We start from the raw sequence: 24,896 nt of genomic DNA, 5'->3' as shown, positions 1-24,896 counted from the left end.
ATTTACAGTTTCCTCTACACTTAGAGGAATAAGTGATCACAATCTGCTCTTTACATTGGGGTGAAATTATAATCATGTTTGTGTTATTTTTAAGGTCCTGAACCTCTTTCTGGCCTTGCTTCTGAGCTCATTTAGTGCAGACAATCTTGCAGCCACAGATGATGATAATGAAATGAACAACCTCCAAATAGCTGTGGACAGGATGCACAAAGGAGTAGCTTATGTGAAGAGAAAAATATATGAATTTATTCAACAATCGTTTGTCAGAAAACAAAAGATTCTAGATGAAATTAAACCACTTGATGATCTAAACAATAAGAAAGACAGTTGTATGTCCAATCATACAACAGAAATTGGAAAAGATCTGGACTATATTAAAGATGTGAATGGAACCACAAGTGGAATAGGAACCGGCAGCAGTGTTGAAAAATACATTATTGATGAAAGCGATTACATGTCATTCATAAACAATCCCAGTCTTACCGTGACTGTACCAATTGCTGTAGGAGAGTCTGACTTTGAAAATTTAAACACAGAGGACTTCAGTAGTGAATCCGATCTGGAAGAAAGCAAAGAGGTAAGATTTTATACGTGTGGGTAGGTATAAATGTATATGTACATGCGTGTATTATTGCCTGTATGTAAATATATACTTGTATATTATTGCCTTGGGTAAATCATATTTGTGTAATGAGATGAGGAGAGAAAGAGTGCAGAGATAGAATGGTGGGTAGATCCTCATTTCATCTCACATGTCCATGGAAATGGATTCAGGAAAAAAAAATGATAGCTCATTTTTGTAAAACATTGTGTAGTTTTTTTCAGGATTTTAATTTGAGTAGTATCTCAGTTTCATTAAATATTTGGCTTTTGCTAAGAACCAATGGAAGCTGATTTCTTTTAATGATCTTTATTTTTGTAAAATTGGTTCTAAGGTACTGTTAAATTTGGCAGTATTTTTTCCAGTCTGATTTTTTTGGCTTGAATCTTTAGGTTTACATTTAATATTTAATGAAGACTAATAGCTATTACATGCTATCTGTTGAATTAAGAAAGTTAGTTTAGGGGCGCCTGGGTGGCGCAGTCGGTTAAGTGTCCGACTTCAGCCAGGTCACGATCTCGCGGTCTGTGAGTTCGAGCCCCACGTCAGGCTCTGGGCTGATGGCTCAGAGCCTGTTTCCTGTTTCCGATTCTGTGTCTCCCTCTCTCTCTGCCCCTCCCCCGTTCATGCTCTGTCTCTCTCTGTCCCAAAAATAAATAAAAAACGTTGAAAAAAAATTTAAAAAAAAAAAAAAAAGAAAGTTTAAGGGGCAGCTGGGAGCTGGGTGGCTCAGTTGGTTAAGCGGCCGACTTCGGCTCAGGTCATGATTTTGCGGTTCGTGAGTTCGAGCCCCGCGTAGGGCTCTGTGCTGACAGCTCAGAGCCTGGAGCCTGTTTCAGATTCTGTGTCTCCCTCTGTCTGACCCTCCCCCATTCATGCTCTGTCTCTCTCTGTCTCAAAAAAAATAAATAAATAAACGTTAGGAAAAAAAGAAAGAAACTTTAGGAAAAAATGAAACTTTTATTATAAAGACCATCCATAACAAATAATTTTGCTGCAAAAATTTTACATTATTTATACTGTTTTTGTTTGTATTGTTCAGAACTAGTTCACAGAAAAACTGATCTTTTTATAAAAAAGTGACTATCCACTGAACCACTGGAGGCAGTTCTATTTCTGCATACTCTGTGTCATTTTATATCTTGGATTATCGTTGCATTAATTGAAAATTTAAATGTAAGGGTAGTAGAAACTTTAGAGATAATTTAATACAGTATTTCTCAAATTTAAGTCATGATCCAGTAGGAACTGATAAAAGTTTATTGTACCAGTAATTTTTTTAACTGTAATTAAACAGAATAGATGATACCATTGCACATTGCGTGTTTTAGGAAATCTGATAAATTAAGCTTTTGCTGCCTATACTAAACTTAAATGCACTGCTTTTCTAATCAAAGTGCAAGCATTAGGTCCATGGCTGTAGTGCCTAAAGTTCAGAATTCTTAAACTGTTTTAGCTCTTTGAAATCAGTTGATGGGGGGTAGGAGGGAGGGGAGGGTGGGTGATGGGTATTGAGGAGGGCACCTTTCAGGATGAGCACTGGGTGTTGTATGGAAACCAATTTGACAATAAATTTCATATTAAAAAAAAGAAAAGAAAAAAACGAACAAATTATAGGCTGGAAAATTAGTGTTGTTGATTCCCCTTGAATGTGTGAAAGTGAATCAGAGAAATTGATGACATTAATAAAAATGATAACAGTAAATTAGTTTAAACTAAATGTAAATAATTGTTAAGCTGAGACCTGAATGAACCTTAGACAGAGAGGGACTTAGTTTAAACCCCATTTATTCTTATTTTATTAATAATCCTTTTAATTGAATTAATTGTATTATTAATGATCAGAGTATTTAACATATAATGCTCACTACTAGAGTCTGTCTTCATTTCGCTGTATGTTTAGAAAATAGCAAATTCATTAGTGCCTGGTTTGGCCCAGCCTTTGGGGGACCCTGGACTTTTGAATATAGTGATATAATCAAGCTTCATTCAGAAAGGGAATAAGGCTCAGGCTGCCACATGGGGTTTTGGATAATTTGGGAAATAGTCTTTAAGAGCCTTTTTAAATTACTTGGATTGCATTCTTTTTTATTATAAAAACAATTCATTTCCATTGTAAAGAATTTGAGAATGACAAATATATAAAGAAGAAAATTAAAACAATAAATGAATAAACATTAAAAAAAATGTTTAATGAAAGCAGTGGGCATGAAAACTGCTGGACCCCAGGTAGAATGGATGGCTTCTTTTTTTGGTTTCCAGAGACAGAAGGCACAGAGTTTATGCAATGAACAACTCATGTTCAAGGCTTACACATATTACAAAGTATTGTAAGATTTTGTTATAACTACTTACATGCATTCTTGTCTCTCTATATTTGTGACATGTTTGAACATGTTTGGCACAAAGCAGGCACTCAGATTAAACTTTTCCATCTCTTTCCAACTCTTTTTAATGGAACCATTTTGAAGGATTCTCATTATCACACTTGCTCTGATGAAAGCACACCTGAAAATACAGTTTTATTTCCCATGATCCAGACGCCATTTTTCTCTTGATTCAATCTAATGCTGTATTAGGTCCCATCGCTTTTATTTTATCAGACATTTGCCTTGTCAATTTATATTGGGCTTCTAGGAAAGTAATTTTCCCTCATCCTTTTCACAAGAATTGCTATTGAAACACAGTTGTATATCATCCAGCTGAATATTTATATTAAATACTGAACCTTCTATTCATCCCCATTACATTTCAGTTTATTTCATTCATTTTTCAATGGGATTTCTGTAAATATTCTTTTATAAATTACCACATCGTCACAAAGTTCCTGGCACTTGCCTTCACCATTTGTTTTTTTCTTCTTGGTCATAAATAAACTCAATTAAAATTATTTTTCTTCATTCTTCCTTAGTCTTATGCTGTATTCTCTTCAAAGGAAGGCACAATTTAAAAGATGTTCTTTTGGTGGAATTAAACTGATAGCAGATGCCTCAAAAGATGAAGTTTCTTTACTCTAAATTAGGAATGCAGTCTATACTGTATTAAAGTAACCTTATCATTTTGGTTCTTTCTGTTTTAGTCTTTGTTCTTTTGCCTACCTTCACTTACTCACCAGTTACCATGTGCCAGGGAGTGTACTAGTAATGGAGGATACAAACGAGCCGTAGTTTTGCATATGTGCATAGTAATTATAATATTATATGGCAATTATCATATATACCTATATGCAAATACATATATACATATGTACACACATATATAGTTGACCCTCGAACCACATGGTTTGAACTGCATGGGCCCATTTGCACACTGATTTTTTTTTTTTACAAATACAGTACAGTACGATAAATGTATTTTCTCCTCCTTATGATTATCTAATAAAATTTTCTTTTCTCTAGCCTTATTATAAGAATACAGTATGTAATATATATACAAAATATGTGATAATCAACTGTTTATGTTATCAGTAAGGCTTATGGTCACAGTAGGCTATTAATGGTTAAGTTTTGGAGGAGCCAAAAGTTATATGCAGATTTTCAACTGCACAGGAGATCAGCCCCCTTAACCCCTGCATTGTTCAAGGGTCAACTGTATATATATTTGGATTTTAGAAAGATGACTTTCAACCTTTAAATATGAATTTCCATGTTGGGAAATACCTTACTGACTCAAAATGTTACTGGCCATGGTCTCTGTTACCTGTTCCATTTGAATATGTTAATGTTTCCTTTCTTTAATTTCAATAATGAGCCTTATCTACAATGGATCATGATTGAAATTCTATTAATGGCATGAGTTAAAATTACAAATGCCCATTGTTTATTACCATTTTCTAAGCACTGGTCCGTAGACATGTGAGGCCCACAATTATAAAGGTGTTGGTAATTGATTATGCTCTAGAGCCAGACACTGTGTTGTATAATTCCATTTTAGCCACATACCATGTGACCTTACCCGACTATCTAATCCTCAATTTTCTTATCTCAAAAATGAGGATAATATCATCTACTTCCTGCTTTCTGTGGACTATTAAATGAGGCTATAAATGCGAAGCAGTTAGCATAATGCCTGACAAATTGTAAGTATTCAATAAACTGTCATTATTATTATTACCAGTAACATTCCCATCTGCTCCCAGTATTTTCTTGTAAGAAGTACTAGTAGCATACTCCACTGTTAGTCCTTTTGTATTGTTTGCTTTCTGCCCTCAGTAATAAATTTCTTTACGTGTTTATCTGGGGAAAGTGATAGATTTGTATTATCTGTTTAATTTTTAAATTTCTCATTAAATTCTTGATATGGTAGACTCCTTAAAAAATGTAAGAAACCTTTTTTCTAAAGAGCATTCCAGTCAGAAAAAATAAATATACAGAAACCTAGAGACATGAACCAACAGGATGTGTTTGGAAACAATAATAGTTTAGTATTTCTGGAATATAAAATCACAGGAGATGAGGCTACTGACTGCCCCAATTTCCAGGAAACCAGAAACAGACTCCATATTAAGGGACATGTAAAATGGAGGCCTGTATTTGCTTTGCCTCCCCCTTAAGATGCACACTTATACACAACTGACCCCCACCCATTCCAGGACAAATCTATGGGCTATCTGTCTCTACTTGTCCCATGTTTGTTCCCAAATGCAGAAAAGGCATAGCATGGGTCACATTCATCATTCTGTAAATCCCAGCAGGCCTCAACCCACAAAGTACATTCAAATAATCTAAAGAATTGTTTTTAAACCCTTATAATGTTTTGAGGCACCTGGGTGGCGCAGTCAGTTAACTGTCCAACTTCTGCTATGTCATGATCTCGCGATTCACGAGTTCGAGCCCTGCATCAGGCTATGTGCTGACAGCTTAGAGCCTGAATCCTGCTTCAGATTCTGTGTCTCCCTCTCTCTCTCTTCTCCTCCCCCACTTATACTCTGTCTCTCTCTCAAAAATAAATAAAACATTAAAAAAATTAAAACCTCATAATGTTTCTTGACTCATGCAGTAGTAAGAATAATGGATCAGCTAGAAATATGGGTTTCCACTGAAAACTAATAATAAAGCGTGGTGGCTTGGACAGATTTCAAAGAGCTTTAAAAACTGGGCAAAACTGCTGAGACTGTGCAAAAGACAATATAAGATGATATCTCTCCAATTAGAAAGTAATATTCTTTGGTTATGGATTGTATTTTATATAATTTTAGTCTTCTGAGGCACCTACTGCAATGTTGGGCACAAGTGTGTGCTCAGGAACTTTTTGAGTTTTGGTCGATTTGTTTAAATACTAGACTAAAAGTCTGGTGGCCTTACGTCTACTGTGGGCAAATCACTAACCCTATATTGTCCCATTTCCTAATTTGTCCAATAGCACTTATAGGAATATTATGAGGATCTAAAAGCTATTCTGAAGTTAAAAGTGCTCAAAAACGTAAGGTGCCAAGGCACAATTATACCATAATTCTGTCTCATAAATACTTTTTAAATCAATTGAGTTATTAAACTTCTACTTTTTGGAATAAAAACACGTATTCTAAGCTAGTTAGGGAAAAAGTACACTTGTTTTTGCAATGAGTGAGCCCCAGAATGAGTAAAAATGACATTTGGATCTTTGTAATTCAGGTCATGTTAATAACAGATATCATATGTTGAGTGCTCACCGTAGGAAAACACTGTTTGTAGGGTTTTACAATGTGTTGTCTCCCCCAGTGCTTCATACCAGGAGATAGATATTACTAGTCTAATCTTACAGATAAGGAAATTGAATGCAAAGAGTTTAAGTAGCTTGCCAATGTCACACAAATAGTAAGGACTGATCCCAGGCTAGAATCCAGGCAGCTGGCAACACAGTCCATGTTCTTAACCATTACACTAAATCTCCTTAACAGTGCCTGAAAAAATAATTTCTTTGGCATTTCTTTAAAATGAATGTATTGTTTATTAAAGAACTAAGAATAGATGTCCATTATAGAGTTGGTCTTAGCTACCAAACCTCTTCACTGGGCATAGGTTAATGGCACAGCCACAAGTGCCTGAGTCCTCTCCCTCAGTCCTGGAGGATCCTCTTTCTTCTGGAATGGCCTGCATGTTAGACCGATCTGCTGCTGTATCTCACACTGACCTGTGGAACTCTAATTCTAATTACAGAGCACTTATTCTGTTAGGCTATGGTTACTTCACATTGTATTTTAGGAAGACATGCTTCTGAGTTTAAGGCTTAAAATCATTAGGAAGCACTTCTATGATTGCACCATTAGATTATGAAATCTTTGAGAATAGGAGAAACGCTAACCAGGTCTTAGTCACCTTAAGGCCGTAGCATATACAAAATGTTTATTAAATGAATGACTAAATGGGTAATGAATATTTACTTCTAGACTTCCATTTGCCCTCTCATTTATAACATCTGTGTTAAAATAAAACTTATTTGCAGCTTTGCTGATATTCATTCATTTAATACTTTTACCTTTACTGTACTTGGGTTAAAGAACATGTGACAATTTCCAACCTCAGCATATACTGCTCAGCAGATTAAATTTGTACTAACACAGAAAATTCTACAGTGAACACCTTACGTGGCAACTGATCCTTTTTTAAATGTACCTGAGAGCAGGGATTAATCCGTTTCATTTACCAAAGTATAGCCCACATTTAGCATAGTGCCTAGCCTATAGAAGGTGCCCAGTAAATATATGTTAAATAAGGAAATAGGAAGTCTCTGGTTAATCTTGAATCAAAAGGGATAGGTACCAAGACTGTTACAAGTATCCAAATTCATGAACACCATGATAACATAATGTTTCTCATAGAAAAGCATCACACAAAATATCTGGGGATATTAGGAATCTCTGCAAGATAGATGCGTATGCCCCCAACTTTACTTTCTGTACAGTCTCTTCACAAATCCTCATGGTCTCTGATGTAGCAACTATTGCCTCCATCCTGTATTACAGTTTCTCCTTTAGAAGACCTTACCACAAACTTAGATAAATGGACAAGATTCCTGCTCTAAAATAAAATAAAATCATGTAAATTTTAAGTGTCCCTTTGATCTCATCTCTTAAGTTTTTTTTTTCCTTAAATTCATTGCCAATCTTCTTGAAAAATAGATTATACTCACTGTTTTCCCATTTTCCACTGCTTAGTCACCTTCAAACATCCCCTTTCTGTTTTTTTCCCTAACTTTCTCTCTTGTCAGAAACCATTGATGTTCTCTTAATTGCCAAGTTCAGTGACCCTATCTCACCTGTTTGTCTGCAGTATTTCCTAATTCTTTTTTTTTTAATGTTTATTTATTTTTGAGAGAGAGACAGAGTGTGAGTGGCGGAGGAGCAGAGAGAGAGGGAGACACAGAATCTGAAGCAGGCTCCAGGCTCTGAGCTGTCAGCACAGAGCCCGATGCGGGTCTCGAACTCACGAACCATGAGATCATGACCTGAACTGAAGTCAGACGCTTACCGACTGAGCCACCCAGGTGCCCCAATATTTCCTAATTCTTTAAGCTCTGTCATTCCCTGGCTTCCAAAAAATCCATGCTACTTTCCTCCCAATCATATAAGCTCTCAAATTGCTTATGAGAAGTCTAGATTCATTCTCAACTTCTCTAATTTGAAACCCCTCATCAAATTTACTGTCAAATCCTGTGGATTTTATCTTCTAAATCCATCTCCAATCATGACCTCCGGCTTCCTATCCTATTATTTCATCTGTATTACTAGAATTACCATCTGAAACACATTGCCATGGACGGGGAAAAGGCAGTCTTGAATATATCGTAGGCAATTGCACCATCTTGATGAGATTCATTTCTTCTGTCCAATTCCCCAGGACTCAGCCCAGTCCTAGTCACATCATTACATGAAGTTTATGTGTTTTGACTCTATAATTTCTTGCTAGAAATTATCTTCTTCTTCTTGCCACTCTCCGCAAAATCTAACAAAACAAAATGATCTTTGAATTGAGGTTCATGACTTTGTCCATGTATCGACTCAATAAAGATATGTTGTTGCTTTGTTGCTCACTATATCAGGCAACTCTTAATTCTGGTAAACCCTCTCAATTCCCCCCAAATATAATTGCTAGCTGCGTAACATGAAATGTGTGTATTATACTCTATTTCTCTGTTGCCGTATCTGTCTGTCCTACTTACTAATCTTGTGAGCAGCTTGAGAATAACTGTGGTCGTATATATCTTTGTACTTCAGGTAACAAGCACAGAACCTGGCACAAATGAGGTGCCGCATCAGTGGTAATTGGCATTTTATAAGTTAATTATGCTTTTCATGAATACATACATTTTTATCAGTTATATATTCTGAAAGTATACAGATAGAATAAATCAAGCAAGACTCTTCTTCCTAAGTCAAATTAAGGAAGCAGTTGGCTTTTGGATGCAGCTTCTCCTCTCCGGGGAGGTGGCAGGGAGGAGAGAAGGAGGAGAAAAGAATACACTCAGAATCTCATATAATTATCTGACAGATGCTCAGGAAACACTTTGGAGAGTCCCATCTGGACATTGGTTGGGGATGTCCTTTCAGCTCTTGCCTATTTCTTTATCCTGAGCTATAGTTTCTCAGGGCCATGATCTTTATGAGACGGCAACTATTCCAGCCAGTGGATATGCAAACTCCCTCTTGCTTACATCGAAGTGTTTACCAGGTGGTGCCAACTCTATGTTTCTTTGTCTACTACACATCCCCACCAGCTCTGTACAATGTCCGACCTCCATCATCTCTCAGCTTTAACTGCTGCAACCCCCACAAATATTCCTCCTCGCTCATCTAGTATCCACATAATAAGTCATCTTTCTAGGTGGTAAACCTGGTCAAAGGTCTCCCCTCTTTCTAAACTTTCAGAAGCTGCCCCTTGCTTACAGTCTATACTACTTAACATGGCGTATGAATCCTTGCAAAAAATGACTATTAGTGACCTTTCCAGCCTCACATAGTAGTACCCTCCTCCCCTCCCCATCCGAGTACACTGCTCTTTTGTTTCCTAAAACTCCCCATGCTCTATCAGGTTCTGATCCTTATGCCTGTTCTCTCTGTCTAGAATACTCTCTTACCCCCGCCTCTTCACCTGCCCCACCCCCATCCAACTCATCCTTCTGTCCCAAGTGTTATTTCCTTCTATTGTAACCTTCTTAGACTGAATTAGGTGGTGCTCTCAAGATCCTCTACACGAATCCAATTACCATGTGTGACAGTTGTTTGCTTCTCTGTATCTTCCATCTGATTGAACCCATGAGGGCAGGTATTAGGACTATTATAGTCACTATTTCATTCTTCAGGCCCTAATCTTGTTGTGCATAGACTAATATTTTTGGTAGTTGAAAAGGTCAAATGTTAGCAATTACAAATATTATAAACTATATAATACTGTTATGAAAATTATTACCATTTATCAGGCAAGCACATGCCAAGCATTTTCCATGTGTTATCTTGTTCAGTCCTTATAGCAACCATGTGATGTAAGGACCATTTTACAAATTAGAAGCTAAACCTTAATAAGGTGAAGATAATTGCCAAAAGTCCGTAAAACCAGTAATTGTGATTCAAACCCAAGCCTGGCTGGCTCAAAACAGGACTCTTAACCCTTTCATTATAGTTATACAGTTCCTCCCGCCAGTAGACACTTATTAAATATTTGTTAAATGTTATCATTCATCATTAAAAATTAATGTCAAAAGAACACTAGAGACTCTATGCCCATTTCAGCAAAATGAATTTAACAATGGAAATTACTCATTTGATTTACAACTTTGACTTCTAACTTGGGAATTATAAATGCAATTTTGCAGACTTTTTTGTTTGTTTGTTTCTAACTTATTTGTATTGCAAAAATTTTATGTTGGTCCAATATATGATGAGATGTTCTATTTCTTTTGTTACCTTATATCTAATCATCAATACAAAGTCCATGTTTGACATACTTTAAAGCAGAATTCGGAGTATACTAGAGCTATATTCCTCGACCTTCCCCTCTACCTTGGTGAAAAATTTGACTAACACTGGATTTCACAATTGATAAGAACAAGTTAATAATTAGTAAATATGAAAAATGCACTGAAGACTGTCCTTCAAATATACAGCTGGATGAAGAAATCATCTGGGTTTTAGGGATCATGTGGGAATTAATGGACTAATATTTGACTTTTCCAGCTTCTCTGTGGAAATGCTAAATCTCAGGACAGTGTATTTTTCTTTGATATTGTTGCTTTGTTGAGAGTCTTTAATAGAGGTCATTTAAATTTTTAATATGCACAGTGTACACAATGAAATATTAAGACTAATATTTTTGACGTTGTAGAGCATCTCATTTCTGTATGATTTAAGATATATATGTATAGATATTTAAGTACATATAAGTATATATAACAACAGTAAAATTCCCATCTTTAAAACAGTACATACCTAGCTTAAAAATAAGTATTTTTTCAAAAATAAAAATATATGTATATATACATACACACATTTCATGTCCTTTGACCCGTAAATTCCAGATTTATATTTTAATAAGTTTATCACTTATTATAAATTGAACTCCTTTTAAACCCTATAAATGAGCTCCCTATAACAAACCAAGTCTAACATAAGAGCATAAACATCCTAATATCAAGTCAGGGAACAAGAAAAAAAAACATTTAATCATTTACTCTTAAAAAATATTATGGAGTATTTTATTTGCTGTGCTTTGTTTTGCTTCACCCTCAAGGTCAAAATCATTTGCTATAGTAGAGAACATTTTTAAAAAGCAAGAAATGTTGCATAAATCCATTGAGGAGGGAAAATGCTCTTACCATCAGTGTTATAGTTATTAAGTGGTTATTGAATGCCCTGGTGTAAAAAACAAAGTGGATGCTTCAGATATGATATGGCCCCTGCATTCTCTCGGCTCACTTATGAAGTCAGCCTGCCAAAAATACATGAACAATATAGGTCAATGCAGAATTTAGCTTGAGAATCACGTGTGAAAATATACATATTTTCAAATAAATTAGCTCATTGAGAAATCAGTTAAATCAAAGGTTGATTAATGGCTTAATAAACACGAAAATAGATTTTTTAAATCGTCTATTAATCTCAAAAACTGTAAGAACCTAATGCTTTATTATTTTAATGGTGAATTTCAAAACAAAATTAAATTTGAATTTAAAAACAAAAAAGGAAAAATCAGTTGCACTCATTTTTGCTGTTATCCAATTTTTTTAGGGTTTTATTAGAGATGGATTCTTGCCATCATCTAAAAATCATTTCCTTCTATTTTTGAATAATTGTGTTATTACTCCAATGAAATAAAGAACTCAAAGCCAACAACTGATTTCAACAATGAAAACTACAAGAATATATTGATAAAGATATATAAAAATGGTTGTGAGAGTTTCAATACCATTCTCTTAGCCTGTGATAAAACAAAGAAAAATTAAATAGGGACATAATATAAGTAATAAAAGTAAATATATCTTGAATGTATACATTATCTCAAAATTTACTCATGCAGGGTTTTCATATTTTCTTTTTTTTTGAGACTTCTTATTTTCAAGTGCTCGTGTATATATTTATATTAATTAACAATATACTAGATAGCAAAGTAAACCTCAATAAATTCACAACAGAAGATATCATATAGAGTTATCATCTAATCACAATACAGTTAAACTACAAATTAATAGTAAAATGATAGAAAAAATTCTAACAATTTGAAAATTAAGAAATTCCCTCCTAAACAAATATTGAGTTAAGGAGCAAATAAAATACATAAATAGCTGTTTGGAGAATAAGAACATTCTCCATCAGAATCTGTGGGATAGGACCAAGTAGTCATTGGATGTCTTAATGATGACAAGAATGATCAAGAAAGAATAAAAGAACATGACCAAAAACTTAGTTTGAGAAATTAGAATGTAAGCAAAATGAAGGGGATATAAGTAGAGAAATTAATTATCAGTGTAGCAGATGATATTAGTATAGCAGTCGTTCTTGGAAAAGAAAACTAATAAAACACACAGAGTTTGGCATGGTTGGCAAGATCCTAAGATGACCCCAAAGACTCTTGCCCTTGGGTAATCCCCAGCCTATGAGTGCAGTTGAAATCTGATTATGATGAGGTACCACTCCTGTGATTATGTTATGTTTATAGCCAAAGGGAGATTATCCTGGGTGTACCTGACCTAATCAGATGAACCCTTTAAGAGCAGTTTTCTCCCACTGGTCATGTAAGAGTAATTGAGGGAGAGAGAGATGATCTGGGGAGAGAGAGATGCTCTGGGTGGCTTGGAAGAAAGACTGCCTATGGGGTACTATGTGGCAAGGAAGTGTGGTGGCCTCCACTTACAGAATGGTTCAAGGCCATGAGCTAGCAGGACAGCAGGGACTTCAGCCTTAAAACCGCAAGGATATGAACTCTGCCTATAACCCGTAAGTTTGGTAGATCTTGAACCTCAGATGAGAACTGCATTCCCAGTCAACACCTTAGCTTATCCCAGTGAGACCCTGAGCACAGAATCCGGCTATGTGGGACCAGACTTCTGACCTAGAGAAACTGTGAGATAATAAATTGGTATTGTTTGAAGCTGCTAAATTTGTGGAGATTTGTTACACAGTAGTAGAAAACTAATACAAATGGGAAAAATTACATGTTAAGGAAACTCAAATGATTTTCTGTTTATAAAGTGCAATTGCAATCTGGTAAGAACACAAACACTCCGGTAGAAAAACAGGCAAAAGACAAGGATGATTGACAGAAGAAAAAAACATAACTGAAATGAACCTCAAGAATCTTTAACCTTAATTTTAATAAATTAATATTAAAGTAACCATAAAATACTTTGTACTTTTCACTTTGACCAATAAAAAGGGGGACAAAGTAGCAAATGAAAAGAAACAAAGACAGATAAATAATGCAATAATTCACTATTGCTGATGAAGGAGTTCTAGGAGACAGAAACTTAACTCAAATCTGAGAATATAGTATCTCCCAATAAATGTTTAGTGATTACATGAATATTGCACATAGGACTAGTACAGAAGCTAACTTAAAAGCCCAGTTACATGTGAATGGTTTCTCTGTTTCCAAGGTGGGAGTAGCATTTATTTTTTGCTTCTCCCATCCTCGCCCAGAGATGATCATGGGATTTTTCTAGACACAGACCCAGCACCTATGACTCATCTATGCACAAAGCAGCCATACCCACCCTGAGCACTTACTGTGTATCTCTCTCTGAGTCCAGGTTTCTCCCTGCATTGCCTTCTTATCATTTTCAGTATCACATCTCTCTTGTATCATTTCAAATCCTAAAAGACTACAGAGTGGTAGAACACTACAGCAAGAACTTTAGAGATCATTCCTTCATTTTACGTGTAAGAGACTGGCCCAGGGAATTATTTGGGCAAAACCATACAGAAAGTGAGAGGTTGAACCCCCATTATTAGGGGCTTTCTTCCCACTACTATGGTCTGATCCAGGAGAGGGGTGTAAAGATGAAGTTGTTGGTGACCCACAGGTGACTAACCTAAAAAACTAGGTTAGCTTTTTTTTTTTTTTAGAGCCAACCACATCTTTATTAGTCTCTGCAGCAGGGCCACTGGAGCCCCTACCTACAAGGGAATTTTAGCAGACACCAAAGAAATGAGGGGGAGTCTTTGTAGATTTTAGTCAGAAGGTGATTTGTCTTAAAGCATCACACCAGCTTCTGCTGGCAGGTGGATTGAAGAAAGGCTCAACTGAAGGCCATAGACTGTTTTAAGAGTTCTTTGAATGATCAGCTGAGAAATGGTGAGAATTACAGATGTGACCTGGCTGTGTAAAATAGTTTACAACATCTACCTACTTCATATGTGAATAACCTTGCAACATGGTAACAATTCATGCATATTTTCTGCATGCATGCAAATAAAACAATGTACATAATGGGTACAGTGATGTGTGATAATGAAATATACACAGAGGCAGCACGTCCAATTAAAAAGAACTTTTTAAAGTTTATTTATTTTTGAGAGAAAGAGAGAGAGTGAGCATGAGAGGGGCAGAGAGAGAGGGAGAGAGAGAATCCCAAGCAGGCACCATGATCAGCACAGAGCCCAACACGGGGCTCGAACTCACGACCATGAGATCATGACCTGAGCCCAAAGCAAGAGTCAGACGCTTAACCATTGTGTCACCCAGACGCCCCTAAAAAGAACTTTTAAGTTAGGAGTTTTGAACCCTAACTTATCGACAGATTAACTGTGTATGTTTGCCAGGTCGATTATACCAGTTGTACCATCTAGGTCCAGTTTTCTAATCTGAATGTAAAGTTCTCCAGGGTCATTTTCCATTTTGATTCTTATAAGCTTCTAGTAAAAAAAAAAAAATACAAAAACTTGAGAATAATTTATAAAATGTATTGTATTGGAAGTGTATGTCTTCCACATAGTGCAGCTTTCATGTTCTGCTGCCCACATAAGCATGGTTGTTGGTACTTAGCATAAGGAAGTTAAAACAGTTTACTTTTTTTCTTGAGAGAAAAAGAGGGGGAAAGGAGCATGTTTCCAACATAGTTCAGGGTAACATAATCAGGAGAGCGGTGGCCCATCACCTTCACGATATTCTGTTGGCTAGAAGGAAGTCACAGGCCCTGCCCACATGCAAGCGTGGGGAGTTTTGGAGGGCATGACAACAGTGGCCAGAATTCTAACACAAACTCAGAATTCTACTACCACGGACTGCCAGGGAAGTATTTTTTCAGACATAAAGAAGAGATATTGTTGCATATTGCTTGTCATATTGCCAATCCTTTTTCAGGTCTTTAGACTAAAACCTCTGAAAGAGCTTTCATTTTCTCGAACCACAAAAATACTCTCTCTCCAACTGATATAACCTCCCAGTTAGGGGTGGTGTTAGTGACAAATTCTAAAAATGTTTTCTTTTTGTTTTTATATCTCTGTGCATTAGTTTGCATACAAGTTGTTTTTATCTAGGATTCTTAGATCTTGGGAATTTTTTCTACCTATCACCTTGTTTCCATGGAAAACCATGTTACTAAATTCCATATAATCTTCCCTATTATTCACCCACACTTTTTTTCTTCCATTTCAGTATCTTCTTATTAAATTTGGGCATTCATTTTCCCAGGTTTTGATTCAACTCTAGTTTTTTAATACTTTTTAACAATTGTGGGCTTTTTTTTAATGTTTATTGATTTATTTATTTTGAGAGAGAGAGCACCTAGGTGTGCCCATGTGCAGCAGGGGAGGGACAGAGAGAAGGGGAGAGAGAGGATCCCAAGCAGGCTCTGCACTGTCATCACCGAGCCTGACTCAGGGCTCCATCTCGTGAACTGTGAGATCATGACCTGACCCCAAACCAAGAGTCAGAAACTTAACCGACTGAGCCACCCAGGCACCCCAACAATTGTGTTTTTTAAACAAATTCTTTCATGTATCATGAATGTGTAAAGCACATGATAATGGAACTGCTCTGCCTGGAACTTGCCTGGTTGGCCTTTATCTTCCTCCTAAGGTTGACGCCTCCGTCTCCTCAGAACATAGGTTGGAAGCCTCTCTTCCGTAAGAATGACAGACACTCACCTTTTATTGCAAGATGAATGTTATACATTTACATGATTATTGGTTGAGAATTTAACTGTACAATTCATCATCTGCAAAAACACCGTTTCTCTAAATTCTGAAGTATGTCACTGACCAAGTAGATCTAAAAGCATTACATACTTAAGTTTCATCTTGGTGCCCTTCTGTCTTGTCTTTGTTAATTAACGGTCTTATGTTTGAATGAAAGGTCTTGGTGCCTTTATTTATTAAAGTTTTTATGTATTCTAATCTATTTTTTATTTAATACATTTATTATCTAATTCATTAATTTTTAAATTTATTTATTAATGTTCTTTATTTAGCTCATCAGTCAAAATCCTCGTTGCCTCCCATGTAACACTTCAGCTCAGTTTTTTCTGTATCTGTTTCACGTTGTTTGTTTTTCTTTCCTCTCTCACATTTAAATACTCCTTGATTTACATCATACGTAAACTTCTAAAAAAAAGCACTGACATTTCTCTCTGGTTAGCATCGTTTATCTCTAGTAGATTATCTAGCCTGCACCCACCTGTCTGTGGTTTGATCTTGCTAACATTCACTTGTCAGTTTATCCGATTTTATTTTGACTTGAAAGTTGGGGCAAATTTCCCTGACTAGTAAGGGAATCAGGGACTATCCTCCCATGATACGGCTTACCAGGCTTCCTTTGCAAAATGCTGATTATGTAAGTTATTTAAGCCAAATACGAATACAATTTTTTAAGTCTAATTTGTTGGGCGCCTGCATGGCTCAGTCGGTTAAGCTTTTGACTGTGTTTCAGCTCAGGTCATGATTTCATGGTTTCATGAGTTCAAGCCCCGTGTTGGGCTCTGTGCTGACAGTGCAGAGACTGCTTGATATTCTCTCTGCCTCTCTCTCTCTTTCTCTCTCTCTCTCTCTCTCTCTCCCCCTCCCCCGCTCATGCTGTCTCTGTCTCTCTCAAAATAAATAAAACTTCAAAAAAATTTTTAAATAATAAATAAATAAATAAATAAATATATAAATAAATAAATATAAATATAAATAAATAAATATATAAAATCTAATTTGCAATCATGTCCCACTAGAAGGAATTCCTTCTAGATCTCAAACATTAAACTGCTTCATCTTGAAAACTGATAGACACTTGCATGAAAATGTTACCTTAGGCCTCTTGTTCTAGCCTGTGCTATCATTGGCAGTTGTGCAGCATCACTTTGGCATGGGCCACACTTATAATTTATCATCTAGGATTTCCAGTTTAGGTTTTTTCAAAAAGGACAGAGATTTTAAGAACCTTGTGAAGCAACCTGAATTTAGCGTCCTTCCAGAAATGCATATCCCCAGTACCCCCTCCTTTTTTAAAAAACAATTATTCACACCTAATTTTACAAGTTTTGTTTTCATTTGTATGTATATGGTTGGGGGAGATTTGCCTTTATTAAACTTATGCAATGAATTCAACTTAGTATTTACGGATGCAACAACAACTAACTTTCTTTCACTCGTTTTATAAAATTATTTAAGAGTAAATTACACAATTACGCTAATCTAAAGTGGTACAAATTGATTTGAAAACAAACATAACTTATTTTTTGTTAATGTTTATTTATTTATTTTGAGAGAGAGAAAGACAGAAAGAGAGAGAGCATGCCAGAGAGGGGCAGAGAGAGAGGGAGAGAGAGAATCCCAAACAGGCTGCACACAGAGTCTGACAAGGGACTTGATCTCACCACCACAATATCAAGACCTGAGCTAATATCAAGAGTTAGATGCTCAACTGACTGAGCCACCAGGTGCCCCCAAACATAACTTATTCTTGGTAAGTAAACAACTCTCCTGATGAAAGCAGAAATGCACAGGTGTGATACAATAGAACCAGCCAAGCAATTTCAGCACACCAAGCATATCAGTCATTGTGTTTTATAGAGAATGCCAACTGTTGTTAATGTAGTAAGTCAATTAGAATAAAGGGAGGTTAGATTTAAAAAAAAAAAAAGTAGTATGGGCCCAAGGTGTTGTGCAAACAAAGTGGTAAAGGGGGTTTAGATGAGAGTAATTATTATTCTTCCACAATGATGGGCAAAAATAACCACTATAAGCTACAGCCAGAAAACATTAAGAAGTTCACCTTGACTAAAATTAAGCACAGCTACTGTGAAGGATAGATTTGGAAAATTTGGTTGGAGTGCTAAGTTGGAGACAAAAAGCTTCATCTGGCAATAAAATATGAAACAGAGGTATTCATTCACCAAATATTTATTGGGCACCTAGCATAGAGCAGGCTTCATGGTCCACAAAGTTCTAGAATTACGTGAGGCTAGAATGAGGGTGATAATTATTATGGATAGCTTTCCAAAGAGGTAACAAGGATGAACAGAAAGCTCATAAGAATTTGGAAGATGAGAATGAGAGAAGGGTTATTTCAAAAGTGAAATTTAACAAATTTGACTGTAGATTACTGTCAATATTGGAAAAGAGTAAGAATAAATGAGAGTTGGAGTCCGTTTGTTCAAAGAATGATACTACAAACAACCAGAATCAGAAACTTGGTTAAAGGAGTAAGTTTAGGGGGTGCCTGGGTGGTTCAGTTGGTTGGGCATCAGACTCTTGATCTCAGCTCAGGTGTTGATCTTAGAGTTGTGGACGCAAGCCCTGCATTGGGCTCTGTGCTGGGTGTGAAGTCTACTTATAAATATAAATAAATAAATAAATAAATAAATAAATAAATAAGTAAGTCATGACTTTGAGAGCATGTTGATTTTGAGTAACATTAGGCACACTTCTACTTTCTTAACAGTAGTTCAGGCAGACTGTAGAATATACTTACATTGCTTGACAAGTGTTTGGAAACTAATTTGTAAGCATCTATAAGATCGTTGTCTATACCTAGTAACTGGTACCATATACAAAGTTGAGTTGTCAAACAATAGATTATTTTATTTTATTTTTTTAAGTTTATTTATTTTTGACAGAGAGAGAGAGTGCGAGCGTGAGCTAGGGAGGGGCAGAGAAAGAGGGAGACAAAATCGAAGCAGGCTCCAGGCTCTGAGCTGTCAGCACAGAGCCTGAAGCGAGGCTCAAACTCGCGCTATGAGATCATGACCTGGGCTGAAGTCAGATGCTTAACCAACTGAGCCACCCAGGGGCCCCAACAATAGCTTATTTTAAAGAATATTCTTAAGAATAAAGTTTGATATATTGGCAATAGCACTCTCATCTGTAGAAAATCTGAACTAGTTAGACCTTTAGAAACTGTGCGAAAAAAAAAGTAGCAATTTATTTTATCATCATCCAGGCAAGTCACCTCAAAGGAGGCTATTTAGGGAGCCATTGGGCATTTGATAAAATTAATTTCATGTTATATAGGTTCACATCTTTTAATCTTAACACTCACAATTGCTCATTGTAAATCTGAAATCTAGGTAACTAACAATGGTATTTAGTAATGGATATGAAGTTTGATATGGAGCCAGATATCTCGCATCATATGTGAAGAACTGTGATTGTTAAAAGGTAGATTTGTCCAAAATTCGTAAAGACTTTGCAAGTATTCCTTTAAAAAATTTCCCTGTGAGGCACATGAAAAGATGTTCAGCGTCGCTCCTTATCAGGGAAATACAAATCAAAACCACACTCAGGTATCACCTCACGCCAGTCAGAGTGGCCAAAATGAACAAATCAGGAGACTATAGATGCTGGAGAGGATGTGGAGAAACGGGAACCCTCTTGCACTGTTGGTGGGAATGCAAATTGGTGCAGCCGCTCTGGAAAGCAGTGTGGAGGTTCCTCAGAAAATTAAAAATAGACCTTCCCTATGACCCAGCAATAGCACTGCTAGGAATTTATCCAAGGGACACAGGAGTACTGATGCATAGGGCCACTTGTACCCCAATGTTCATAGCAGCACTCTCAACAATAGCCAAATTATGGAAAGAGCCTAAATGTCCATCAACTGATGAATGGATAAAGAAATTGTGGTTTATATACACAATGGAATACTATGTGGCAATGAGAAAAAATGAAATATGGCCTTTTGTAGCAACATGGATGGAACTGGAGAGTGTGATGCTAAGTGAAATAAGCCATACAGAGAAAGACAGATACCATATGGTTTCACTCTTATGTGGATCCTGAGAAACTTAACAGGAACCCATGGGGGAGGGGAAGGAAAAAAAAAAAAGGTTAGAGTGGGAGAGAGCCAAAGCATAAGAGACTGTTAAAAACTGAGAACAAACTGAGGGTTGATGGGGGGTGGGAGGGAGGGGAGGGTGGGTGATGGGTATTGAGGAGGGCACCTTTTGGGATGAGCACTGGGTGTTGTATGGAAACCAATTTGTCAATAAATTTCATATATTAAAAAAAAAATTTCCCTGTGAGTTAAAGTAATACTATATAGCAAAGAGATTTATTATTGCTTGCACATAAGTTATTATGGCATTTGCCCTAGGAAAAGGATGTAATTAGTTTGGCAGATTTACTGTAAACAAAGAATCAAATAGAACTCATGTCTACAGCTACCAAAAAGCTTCCGTGAAGGTACTGAATACTTACATTACATAAAATTCCATTATATTTGTATTATATAAAATTCCATTAGTTTGTGGTGTTAACAGGTGTCTTCATTTTGTTTTAGTGTTTCACCTCAAGAGTGAATTGTAGATTCTCTTCACCTGTTAGACTAATCGTGCTATTTTGTTCTATGGATTATTTTCAGTTTTAAATTGATGGAAAAATTGTCAGAGTGTCAATACACTGTTTCGGAAACAGTGTGGTCACACAAATGACAGAGCATGGGCTTTGGGCTCAGGAATAATTCTCCTCAAGTCTTGGCTTTCTCATTTACTAGTTATGTAACATTAGACAAGTTATTTCACCTGGGCCTCAGTTCCCTTATCTGTAAAATGAGAACAGTTATACTAACTTTCCTTACCCCTCACCCTCCCTCTGGGGCTTCTCTAATTCTTAGGAGAGTGGTTTGCTTAATACATGTTTCTGACGGTCATTTGTAACTTCACAATATAATAATTTGATTTCAGGCTTACATGTGAATTATGGAAAAGGGGATACCATAACATTTCCTTACTTCCTTTTCTTAGTCAATCCGTCTTTTGCTCTAAACTTAAAATCTCTTCACTTCAAGGAGAATCCAACATCAGTTCATAGCACTAATCTTTTCTTCCTAGGCTATTACTAAAATTAAAGTGATTTACTTTTTATGTCTATCTCATGCACAGAAACTTAATGAAAGCAGTAGCTCCTCTGAAGGCAGCACTGTAGACATTGGCGCACCTGCAGAAGAACAGCCTGTAGTGGAACCTGAGGAAACCCTTGAACCTGAAGCCTGTTTCACTGAAGGTAAAGAAAATGACCCTCATGTTAATCTTCCATTTATAGAATGTGGGGTGTTTTTTTTTAGCTGTGATCACCCAAGATGGATCATTCATAATATAATAGAACCTTAGTAGATCTATTTGAATTACCACTAATAGGCTAACAGTTTTCAAATCTATTGTTATTTTTGGTTATCTCTGCCCACTATGTGTAAAAGAGCATGACAATAGAGAAAAATATTTTAATGTGATAAAAACAAATGACTGATTTATATTTTTAAAAGTAAAATGGTGATTTCACAATAAGTGGCCATCTTTTTTATTTTTATTTCTAGAGAGAGGGGCATAGAGGGAGAGGGAGAGAGAGAATCTTAAGCAGGCTCCACACCCAGTGGGGAGCCTGTCGCGGGGCTTGATCCCATGACTGTGAGATCATGACCTGAGCCAAAATCAAGAGTGAGACGCTCAACCGACTAAGCCACCCAGGTGCCCCACAATAAGTTGGCACCTTAAATACTAGTCAAAATTCTCGTACACAGAATTTGCCTTAAAATAGCTTTCTGGGGGTGCCTGGATGGCTCAGTTGGTTACGCTCCTGACTTTGGCTCAGGCCATGACCTCAGGATTCCTGAGTTCCAGCCCCACATCGGGCTCTGTACTGATAGTTCAGCGCCTAGAGCCCACTTCAGATTCTTCAGTGTCTCCCTCTCTCTCTGCCCCTCCCTCACTCTCACACTTTGTCTCTCTGTCTCTTTCTCAAAAATAAAAACATTAAAAAAAATTTTTTTTAAATAGCTTTCTGACAAAGTTCAATGAGCTGCAAATGCTAAACTGTATTTTTTAACAAAATCACCATTTTCCAATGCTCATTGGATGAAGCAGGAAATAAGCAGTACCCATACCTGATACCTGAACAGTTAAGCTGGTTGAGCCTGGTACAATATGGACAATAGGCTTAAGAGCTTTGTCTTCCCCGTGACTAGTATTTCCCATGGTCTGATTTTCTTGGGAATTTGAGTTTTAAAGATATGAATATAGTGCTCACTTCGGCAGCACATATACTAAAGATATGAATATATTTGCATATTCTCTATATAGTGATCTCTTCCTCATAGGCCTGATATACATTGTTTCCTTTTATTTCCTATATAAATTCCACATGTCACCCAAAGTCCTTCTCAAAACTACCTTCATCTGACCATGGTGTAAAAGAGATTATTATTCCTCTGAACAGCTATAATAAATATATGCATTTAATTCACCTGATGATTGTTCATATATTATCTTATGAGTGCTTTCCTCTTTCTGTTTTGAACTGTTATATGTATCTTTACTGTCTTTTCTCCTCCCTGCCTTTCTTCCTACCCTATCTCCCTCTTCTTCCAGCATACTTGACTTTTTCTTTTTAATTTTTGTTTTTTTGTCTTGAGGTAGGGTTCCTGTGTTTATATCTTTTCTTGAAAACAAGAATGTAAGGTTCTTGGTGGCAAGGTCCATGTTTTGTATCTTTTGTTTCTTTTTGTCTTTTTTTTTTTTAAGTGATTTTTTTCTTTCATGATGCTTACAAAGGTATTCGCAGATATCTGTTGATTTAATTCTTATTTTTGAGTGAGTAAAGCAGTATAAAGAAGGAAATGACAAATCAAAGCAGAACCAAGCAACCGCATTTTAGTGGACTAAATTAAGTTGGAAATTATATGAGTTCTTTTAGGAGCACCACAAGAAAACTAAACAGTAACAAACATTGTCAGGAGAGATCTACATTACTATTCCATAACCTCCTTAAAAAGGAAGTTTTCTGGGGTGCCTGGGTGGCTCTGTTGATTAAGCATCAGGCTCTTGACTTCGGCTCAGGTCATGATCTCTCAGTTCATGGGTTGGAGCCCTATGTCAGACTCTGAGCTAACAGCACAGAGCCTGCCTGGGATTTTCTCTCTCCCTCTCTCTCTGCCCCTTCCCAGCTGGCATGCTCTGACTCTCTCTCAAAATAAATAAACTTTAAAAAATATAAATAGAATAAATAAAAACGAAGTTTTCTGTTTATTATTAATTTCTACTTTGAAGTCCTTTACTAGAGTGACTACATTTGTGCTTTACAAAGTTCTCTCTTGGACAATGAGTAGAAGCAGAAAAAGCAGGTATTATTAGCCAGGGAACCATTTAAAGAGGCTGAATAATTTTCACAATTTTCAAAGAGCACAGCTAACGAATGTGCTCTTATTACTCCAGGCTTAGAGAATTATCCTAACACGGTAGAGATGGTAACTGTAGTGAAAAGAGAAATCAGGGACATGCCAAAGAATATTATTGGAGGAGAAGTTACTTTAGCGACTCCTGTTTGAATATTATGCTTGCAGGCTGCGTACAAAGATTCAAATGTTGTCAAATCAGTGTGGAGGAAGGCAGAGGAAAACAATGGTGGAACCTGAGAAGAACGTGTTTCCGAATAGTGGAGCATAACTGGTTTGAGACCTTCATTGTTTTCATGATTCTCCTTAGCAGTGGTGCTCTGGTGAGTGAACATTAAGCAAAAGTGGTACAATATGAAGTTTAAAATAATCTCATACTGATGACTTACTAATCTTTCTATTACACTGTTTTACTATCCAATGCATTTTTTCCGAAACCCTCATTCTACATCCAATTTCATTTTCATGGCGTCAGCCATCACCTGTTTGGCAAACCTTAAACTGTTATCTCTACTTATGACTTCTTCCTTAAATACACATACATCTCAATATCCATCCAACCATCCATTCACTCACCCACTCATACCCACACACCCCCTCTCTTCTACCTGTCTTCAACACATTTTTAATTACCCCCACATCATATCTTCCAGATTTTAGACTTAATGTTTCAACAATTTATTTCTGGATTTATTTTTCTATGTATATGTATAATTTCTGATAAGCTATTTATTAATGTTTTCTTATTCTTAAGTAGCCTAGAAAATTTGTCCCTCCAGCTTATTCATTATAACCAAGGAATATAAATGTTCAATTACTCATATTTTAATAAGAAAGTAAACATGGCAACTTCAGTGTAGTTAAAGGAAGCCCTGTGATGGTATAACTTCTAAATTCTTACGAACCTTGTTTCTGAATGGTATTCTTACTATTTCTTTATGGACAGTCATTAAGTCCTTAGGGACTACTTCTCTGTCCCTTTTAAATTGTGTCCACTGTTCTTACACTACTCAAGAAACAAGGAATGTTGGTAACAAAAAAATATTGGGCAGCATGCCTAAGATTTGTTTCTCTGTATACGAAGATGTTTTTTATATCGAATTAATTTATATTGGTATGAAAATCACTTACAAAAATATAAAGCATAACATATAGATAACATTTTAGAAAAACACTGACGCAGATAGAATACTTAAGCCATAAGATGACTGATAAGATAGATGATAGATAGATAGATA

The 24,896-nt window shown here is 36.3% G+C and overlaps 1 protein-coding gene across 5 annotated transcripts in view; it reads left to right on the top strand.

The window, feature by feature from the left end:
* LOC122481407 (sodium channel protein type 1 subunit alpha) overlaps window positions 1-24,896 on the top strand; it is a 150,571-nt gene that overhangs the window by 100,656 nt on the left and 25,019 nt on the right. For all 5 annotated transcript variants that reach the window (XM_043576942.1, XM_043576945.1, XM_043576941.1 and 2 more), the window contains exons 17-19: window positions 95-577; window positions 21,374-21,494; window positions 23,827-23,981. In XM_043576942.1, the coding sequence (XP_043432877.1) occupies window positions 95-577; window positions 21,374-21,494; window positions 23,827-23,981 (759 nt within the window). The remainder of the gene's footprint in view (window positions 1-94; window positions 578-21,373; window positions 21,495-23,826; window positions 23,982-24,896) is intronic.

This window comes from Prionailurus bengalensis, chromosome C1, assembly GCF_016509475.1.
Source record: "Prionailurus bengalensis isolate Pbe53 chromosome C1, Fcat_Pben_1.1_paternal_pri, whole genome shotgun sequence".
NCBI lineage: Eukaryota > Metazoa > Chordata > Mammalia > Carnivora > Felidae > Prionailurus > Prionailurus bengalensis.
The sequence above is the reverse complement of the archived record's forward strand: the minus strand, read 5'-3'. Positions and strand labels throughout refer to the sequence as shown.